General features: G+C 33.8%; 1 protein-coding gene across 1 annotated transcript; it reads left to right on the top strand.

The window, feature by feature from the left end:
• Nucleotides 1-1,186: 1,186 nt before the first annotated feature.
• Nucleotides 1,187-2,122, top strand: LOC119254280 (olfactory receptor 4P4-like). The gene has a single exon (XM_037521396.1). The coding sequence runs from the start codon at nt 1,187-1,189 to the stop codon at nt 2,120-2,122; it is 936 nt and encodes a 311-aa protein (XP_037377293.1).
• The last annotated feature ends 6,308 nt before the right edge of the window (nt 2,123-8,430 follow it).

Here is an 8,430-nt window from a genome sequence, read left to right as displayed (position 1 = left end):
TATATCTTTAAAAAAATATTAGAAATCACATTCAAAAGGTGAGAATCTGTGATTCTTTCATTTATTTATCTTTCAACAAATATCATTGTTACCTACAATAAAGTATGGCTAGTTACCCTCTGTATTATCTTCTCTTATTGACATTAGTTCCATAGATTATATATTAAAACATGATATCCCTAGTAATAGTCACAATATAGATAATTTAAACATATCTGGGCAATGTAATTATTTTATTCTTTTTTAATTTTTTTTTTATTTTTTAAATCATTGTTCATTTTCAAACAATATTTGCTTCCCCCCATCCCCTCAGGTATAGTCCCATTAGAATTTCCTTCACCAATGCACCCGTGCACCATCACCTCACTTTAATGATTTTCATCATAAACATCACTGGTAATACATACACATAAATAGTTTTAAAGCATGATTATATAAATAGGAAAAATACATAATTTCTTCATAAGTTTTCACAAGTTTGGTCATTAGTGCACATTCTTTGGCTATATAGCTTTTAACTCTCCATGGCTTTTAATATAACAGTGATAACATTGCTTTAGAATAATCCATTGGCAGCGCTTAACTACATATTACAGTAGAGTGTGCTCTACACAAATTAAATTTAGCATTCAGATTAGAGTGGTTACTTATATTTGTGTTTCCTGAGTATTCACATCCAGGAAACTGAGGATGTTTAGTGGCAAGTACTAGGAAATGGAAATTTGAGCTTATATATTAGGTACATATATTTACAATATATGAAAAACATTCTTTACTTATATTTAGAAATAATATTTGTGTCTAACATAGTCAGGAGAAATAAATAAGTTTTAAAAGTGTCACTTAGAAACTTAAAAGCTCTGCTGATATGATTGAAAAAATATAGTCATTATAATATTTTCCCAAAATATTTAAAACAACTAAAATGATAAATTCTAATTTATTAGGATGCTATATTTATTTATTATATACTATATATAAAGTATATAAAATATATATATTTATGTATTATAAATTAGATTATTTAAATAAATCAATATAATTAACATCAAACTATAGATGTTAATCTCTTTTTATTCATTTTATATCATTTTGTTCATTCTGTAAATTCTTAAAAATTCTCCAAATTTGCATTTTATTTATTTCAGAAAACTTTATGTGTACAATATACACCAAATTCAAAGGCATGGAAAACCACAGGAACATCTCAGAATTTGTTCTTCTGGGGCTTTCTTCTGATAAGTACATAGAAATATTTTGCTTTTTGCTCTTCTTATTCTGTTATATTGCCATATTGGTTGGAAATATTGTGATCCTTGTCTCCATTCGATGCAGTCCTCTTTTTGACCAGCCAATGTACTATTTCCTCATCCACTTGGCCATCATGGACCTCTGCTACACCACAACTGTTACACCCAAATTAATTGGTGACCTGCTGGTGGAGAGAAAGACCATTTCCTTTGATTTCTGCATGTTGCAGGTATTTGCCATGCACTTCTTTGGAAGCATTGAAATCTTCATTCTTACTGCCATGGCTTTTGATCGCTATGTTGCCATCTGCAAACCTCTCCACTACATGCTCATCATGAGCAGAACAAGATGCAATATCCTTGTTTTCATTGCTTGGATGGGTGGAGCTGTCCATTCCTTTCCTCAATTATCTATGGCACTTCATTTGCCCTTCTGTGGTCCTAATGAAATTGATCATTATTTTTGTGATATCTTCCCAATCCTTAAAGTTGCCTGTACTGATACTTATATCGATGGGATTCTCGTGATTGTTGATTCAGGGGTTGTTGTTCTATTTACCTTTATTATCTTGTTTTGTTCCTATGTTGTTATATTATTCAACTTAAGAAATCAGTCAGCTGAGGGAAAACGAAAAGCTCTCTCTACCTGTGGGTCTCATATCACTGTGGTCCTTTTATTTTTTATTCCTTCCATTTTCATCTACCTTAGACCTCCTACTACTTACTCTGTGGATAAAGTACTTGCACTATTTTACACAATCATTGCTCCCATGTTCAATCCCTTAATCTATACACTGAGAAATACAGAGATGAAGAATGCCATGAGAAAAGTTTGGTGTCAAACACTACTTTCCAAGGAAACACACAATTAATTTGAAAACATTTATAGTTAGGCAAACATATAAAAATAAAGGGGTTTATGTGAATAAATAGACTAAGAAACATCTCATAGATTTCACATACCATCACTGTCATGAGTAGAATGAACGTGAGAATTGGAATTAGCAATTTAAAATGACAACTAAAGAAAAATTTATTCTTAAATGCCCAAATTAAATGGATGCTTAGTAATTTTTGTGGACTAGTAAGACTATATATTAACCCTAGTTACAGGGTTAACTGAAGAAACACAAACAATACACACACAAACACACAAACACACACCTGGACCATAGCTCATAATGCTATAGTATAATGTGAGTGTGTTTTGAAAGAAAATATTTTTAAATATTTAAAAAAATATAATTTTAAAAAGCCTGGGCTCCTGGAAAAACATATTGTGACACACATTCCTTGGTATTAGAGATGCTGAAGTCTAAAATTAATATATCTTAGAATTTCCCATAAAGCATTCATTTAAACATCCTGTAGTGGCATTTAAAAATATTTTGTGCCACAATGAAATCGCTACAGTAGAATCTGTAACATGGGTTGGCACCCTGAGTTCATTGAAATAAACAACAATAACTAGTGAAGAAGAACAAAACCAACAATTCATGATGCTGAAAATAAGATGGCTGCTATTTCACCCATTGACCGGAATTTTAAAATAAATCCCATAAAACTTAAGAAACTGAATAACTAAATGTATGTTCACCTACCACTACCTGCTTAAGTTAAGTAAATGACTAGTTATTGGATCCAGTCCCAAAACAAGAGCATTCGCCCTGAATGAAAATCTTCACACCACTTTATTCATAATAGATAAACTGACAGCAATGAAAACATCCTTTTGTAGTTGAAAGGATAAACTGTGTTATATCAAGACAAGGGAATGTTTTCATCTAGAAAACGAAATGAGGGCCTCCACGGTGGCGCAGCGGTTGAGTGCTGGGCTGCGAAGCTGCCCGCAGTCTCTTCAGAGCCGGTTCAATCCCCGGCTGCTCCCTGGCCACGGAGGAGGGTCCCACATGGCGCGCAGACCTCTCCTGCCGCCGCTGCTCCCCTCAGCAGTGTGCTTCGGTCCTTCTGCCTGCTCTGCTCCCCGCTCTGGCTCTGGTGAATTCTCTCACCCTCCCGCGCTTCTGACTGTACCCAGAGCTTGTATAAATAAATAAATAAATCTTTAAAAAAAGAAAAAGAAAAAGTAAAAAAAAAAAAAAAAAAAAGAAAACGAAAAGAGTTAAGAAGTCATAGAAAGGAATGGGGGCCACTTCATGCACTTTGCTATACAAAAAACAATCTAACAGGAATACCTACTCCGTGATGTTAACCATGCAATGTTGTGGAAAAAGCAAAAAATGAAAATTTTATTTTTCTAAAATAAAATCTTGAAAAAGATTTTCTAGAGAAATCAAAGAAAATTATATGAAAATCCTTTTATGAGTGCTTGATTTATCACTTAAAAAACTCTTTAAGTTCTCCAGAGAAACACAAAAATTATCATTGAAAGGCGGGTACTGGATAACAGGATTTTATGAAAATGGGGATAGTTTAAATGATAACAGGGTTTAAAAATGCATAAAGGAAATGCGTGAGATGAATTCATTTCCCAGGAGCTGTATAAGAAGGCATGATGTATGGAAAAATTACAAGGGGAAACAAATTAAGAAAAGGTGCTACAACAGAGAGGAAACTGACAAATTACTACCTTAGCAGTTACTAAGGAAGAAAAAAATAGGTATATTATACATTGTATAATTGCTTAGCTGAACCAAATAAAGCTTTCAAAAAATGATATAGAATTTCATACAATTAAACAATAAATTTAAAAAGACTCTTTCAAAAGGTGGTGGTTTGTTTTTCTTTTCTTTTTTTTTTTATGACATGCATTTCTATTTTGGAACATATTGAGTGATCAAAATTGTTACTTGAAAATAACATTGGTCTTATCCTAATGACATTTTCTGATATGTTTCTAAACACAAATTCACTTTTGAGGAGACTTTCTAATTATATAAAACCAGAACTTGTCATAGAAGTCATTTAGTATTTCTTAGAGAGGGTGTCATATTTAATTAAATGGGGAGCATATTCTTTTTTAAAATTAAATATATTGGAAATATAACACTACATTAGCTTCAGGTGTATATCAGTTATACCTGCATAATTATGTCATAAGCATATTATCATGAAATGATCATCATAATATAGAAAACATCCATCCTCAAATGTTTACACAATATTCCTGAGATGAGAACTTTTATGATTTACTTTCTTAGCAGCTGTCAAATATAAAGTATAGTTTTATTAACAATAGTCACCATGCTGACTTTGATTTATTCATTGTTGAATTAGAAGTTTGGACCTTTTGATCACATTCCTCATTTTGCTCACTTCCCCTGTTTTTGGCAGATACCTGTCCTTTTATCTACACACTTATTTTTAAGACTACATATATGATTGAGAGCACATGTTCTTTGTCTTTCTCTGCCTGCCTATTACTTAACAAAATGCTTCCATGGCCCATACATTTTGTTGCAAATGGCAGGATTTCTATCTTTTCTTAAAAATGAGTAACAGTCCAGTGTGTGTGTTTGTTTGTGTGTGTATGTGTTTACCCACTGATATGTCAAGACACACTTGTTCCTGAAGCATGGATATTTTGAATAATACTGCAATGAACATGGAGTTGCATCTTTCTTCATAACTGTGATTGCATTTATGTTCCCTATATGTCCCATAACCCAGACCAACATATCATGTTGTATTCAGTGTTCTTAATTTTTTCCTCATCATTGTTTCTTTCTTAAATTCTTAATCTCATGATAACAACAGAGAAAAAGAAACAAAAAATGCCAAAAGCAATGCTTCTGTCAAAATGATAGCTAAACATCCTTCATTAGTCTGGGTATAGTAAAGGTAAGTGTAAAAAGCCATGTGGACACATAAAGATTAGTGAATGTATCAACTGGAATATTTGTCACGGAAGTCATCTAGTGGTCAGGGACTTCAACATAAATAGGTGTAGAATATCCAACTCTTCTGGTCTCTCTTACCCCCTGGAATGTCTTTCCTTGTTTAACTGGCCACTCCGAGCTTCAGAGCTGCACTGCTTAGAAACATCCTCTAGGGGGCCTTTTGTGATCACTTTGTGTTAAACAAAATTCTCTTTATCTTGGTAAAATCGTCATAGTTACTCTCAATATAGTACTTTTTTCTTCTTAGAACACATGACAACTCATACCTATATTAGTTTTGTCCAGGAATGAGAATGTTGGAAAATTTTAAGTTTTTAGGAATTTAATCTCCAAAGTTTCTACCTAAAGTAAGTGTGTGTGCTTTCAAATTGAATATTACCTATCACCCCTTAAAATGTAATATTAATGTTTTTATAATTTTTAGTCTCTGATTTCAAAACATATTTAGAATATGCATTCTACTTGGATCTTCCTTCTATTGTGTGTGATAGAAACAAATATACTACCATTTTGTAAGTCAGAAAATAGTTATATAGCTGGAATAGAGGCACTCTGAACAGAACCACATGGTATTTAAAATATTGGAGATTCCTATCAAATAACTATGTTCCCATAAAATCCCCATAAAATAATTCAACAAAGAATACTTTGTTATGTTATTAGGTTCTTAAAGATTCAAAGAGAGGCTCTATATCTTTTCATGTCCTGTTAATTAAGGCTCAAGTTTACATGTGTGGTATGTGTGTGAACATACGCACACTTTTCCCCAAAGGAGTGTTAAGACCTTTCATCAATTTTTCAATGAAATGTGATGCTGGAAGGGATCATGCTCAGCGAAATAAGCCAGAAAGAAAAACAAAAAATACTGGATGGTCTCACTCATAGCAGGAATTTAGAAAACCTAAATAAGGGATCAGGAAAAAGACTAATTATAATAAAGAAAAAATCAAAATCAACAAGCAACTATAAACCAGAGACACATGGGGGAGGGAAGAGAAAGAAGGGATTAGGGTCAAAAAAAGGGGGGGTGGAAATTATATGGGGAATATAACCAAAATGAAAATGCATACACTGTGCAAAAATGAAAAATGATGTAAGAATTATATAAAATAAAATTAAAAAGGATAAAAAAACAAAAAAAATCAATAAAATACAAAACTTAATTTTTAAATAGAAAATAAACAACCCACCCTTAATTTAAAAAAAAATGGGTTACAATGACTTGGAGACAAAATTGTGTATCTCCTACTAACTACTGTTTGTACTTCAACTCTTCAACAAGATTAGTATCGATTGGATAACTTGCTTTTACAAGTTACAACAATTCATAGAGACGATGTGGGTGACAGAAATGCTGATGGAATCCAGGCAGGAAAATGCAGAATAGATGAGGATGGTTCTTTTCTGTATGCCAAGTTTTATGCTGAGGCCACAGGGAAGGGCATTGCAGTCCTTGAATCACATACTCTTCTTCCTTTGTGGCAATGAGGGATTCCAACCACATTTATTTGTCATTTGAATAGCTTTCTTACTATACAGTTTCTTAATGGCATCTTACATCTGTGCATTTCTCAAAGTGTAGATTTTGGGATTTAACATGGGAGTTTTTGCAGTGTAGCAAACAACAACTGCTCTATCAAATGGTAAAGTAGCAGCAGGTCTCATGTGTGTAAATCTACAGGGCATATAGAACATCTAGACTAGATTTCTGGTCTTTCCACTTGCAAGTTCATTAAATTGCAAAAAGACACACTGGAAGAGGAGAACAATGAGCTTACATTGACAGTCCTTGTGAAACAGACTGGGACTTTGCAGAACAATTTCTGAGCATTGCTTCAATGTTGAGTCAAATATTTATCTAATACTTTTCAGTGATGCTAGCTTTCTATCATTATAAATCACCGGCAATTTTCAATATAGCAATCATTGTGATACAGTGATAAAAGGACCTCTCTCCCATGCTGTCCCACCAGATGAGCCGTCCTCTCTCCTATTTACCCTTGTGTTGTAACAACCTCCAGGGTAACAACCTACATTTGAAGGAAAAAAGAACATCCTTAAAAAGAAAGTATAAAAATTTTTGACCACAAGGTGATAGCAAAGTAACCTGATATCAGCTTGAATCTCCAGGCACCTGATTCACGAGGATGGACATGCTAAATCTTGCTTGCTATCTGCCTTCTACTCCCTTATAACTCTGGATAAATGCCCCTGCCCTCTGCAAAAGGGCGGGATGGTGGTATGTCAGTCACAACTCCGCTACCCTCCTCAAACATTTAGCAAATTAGACTATATATGTTAGTTCTCCTTAAATGCTGTTTCCTCTTATTGGCTGAAGAAATGGAGACCTGTATTTGGTGACAATTTCATTGTGAAAACTTTTGTACCATTTCTATTCAAGTGGAATGTCTTTTATTTATTTATTTATTTATTTATTTATTTGTTTGTTTGTTTGTTTGTTTGTTTATTTGTTTGTTTGTTTGTTTATTTATTTGTGGGACCCTCGCCAGCGGCCAGGGAACAAACCTGCGCTGCAGAGGCTGCGGGCAGCCTCGCAGCCCTGCGCTCAACCGCTGCGCCACCAGGGGAGGCCCTGTCATTTTTTTTTTAAAGTGAAGTTAGCCAGATTGTGGAAAATATGAACCATAGATAACAATCAAATCTGGAAAATGTTAGTGTGATATCTGAATGAGTGCCTAAGGATGTCCTAATGTACGCTTGTGCAGGAAGCACAAAGAGAAATGACCATCTGCTCCTTCTGTGAATTTGTACACATCAGTAAAGTTTGGTCAAAGCAGCCATGATGTGGAAGTTGGTGCCAGTAAACACGGGGTCTTGATATGTTCTGTGCTGCAACGCTAGAAAAGCCTTCAGCATTACTGACCTTTAAAACCCAGAAACAAGCGCTCAGCTTAGAAATACTCATTTTCATCTCTGTTGCCAACTGGCTTGGAAATAGTTATTTAACCTCAATAACCTTCTGTATTCTATCTGCAGAGTGGAGTTAAGATTTATGCTAATAATGCATTATTATATGTACTAAGTAATATAATTAACTTTAACCACCCGCTATTCTCAATAAATTTTGGTTATTATTTTTCTAAGTAGTTTGATCTGAACCAGATTTGACACCATTAAATTTGATTTTCCGTTGTCTTATTAAACACATAAACAAATTAGGAATGGCTTGTAATATAGGGAGACACATTGAACTCCAGTGCCTGAAGATGAGGGCAATTTTAAATAACCTGTGTATGTGAAGTGATAGGAAAAAGAACAGAATGGGAATCAGAAAAAATGCTATGCTCTACTCGGAGGGC

The sequence above is a fragment of the Talpa occidentalis genome, unplaced genomic scaffold, assembly GCF_014898055.3.
Source record: "Talpa occidentalis isolate TD23 unplaced genomic scaffold, MPIMG_talOcc4v2.1 talOcc4.3, whole genome shotgun sequence".
NCBI lineage: Eukaryota > Metazoa > Chordata > Mammalia > Eulipotyphla > Talpidae > Talpa > Talpa occidentalis.
The sequence above is the reverse complement of the archived record's forward strand: the minus strand, read 5'-3'. Positions and strand labels throughout refer to the sequence as shown.

Coding starts and splice junctions, on each gene's coding strand:
- LOC119254280 (XM_037521396.1), top strand. CDS start 1,187: ATGGAAAACCACAGGAACATCTCAGAATTTGTTCTTCTGGGGCTTTCT.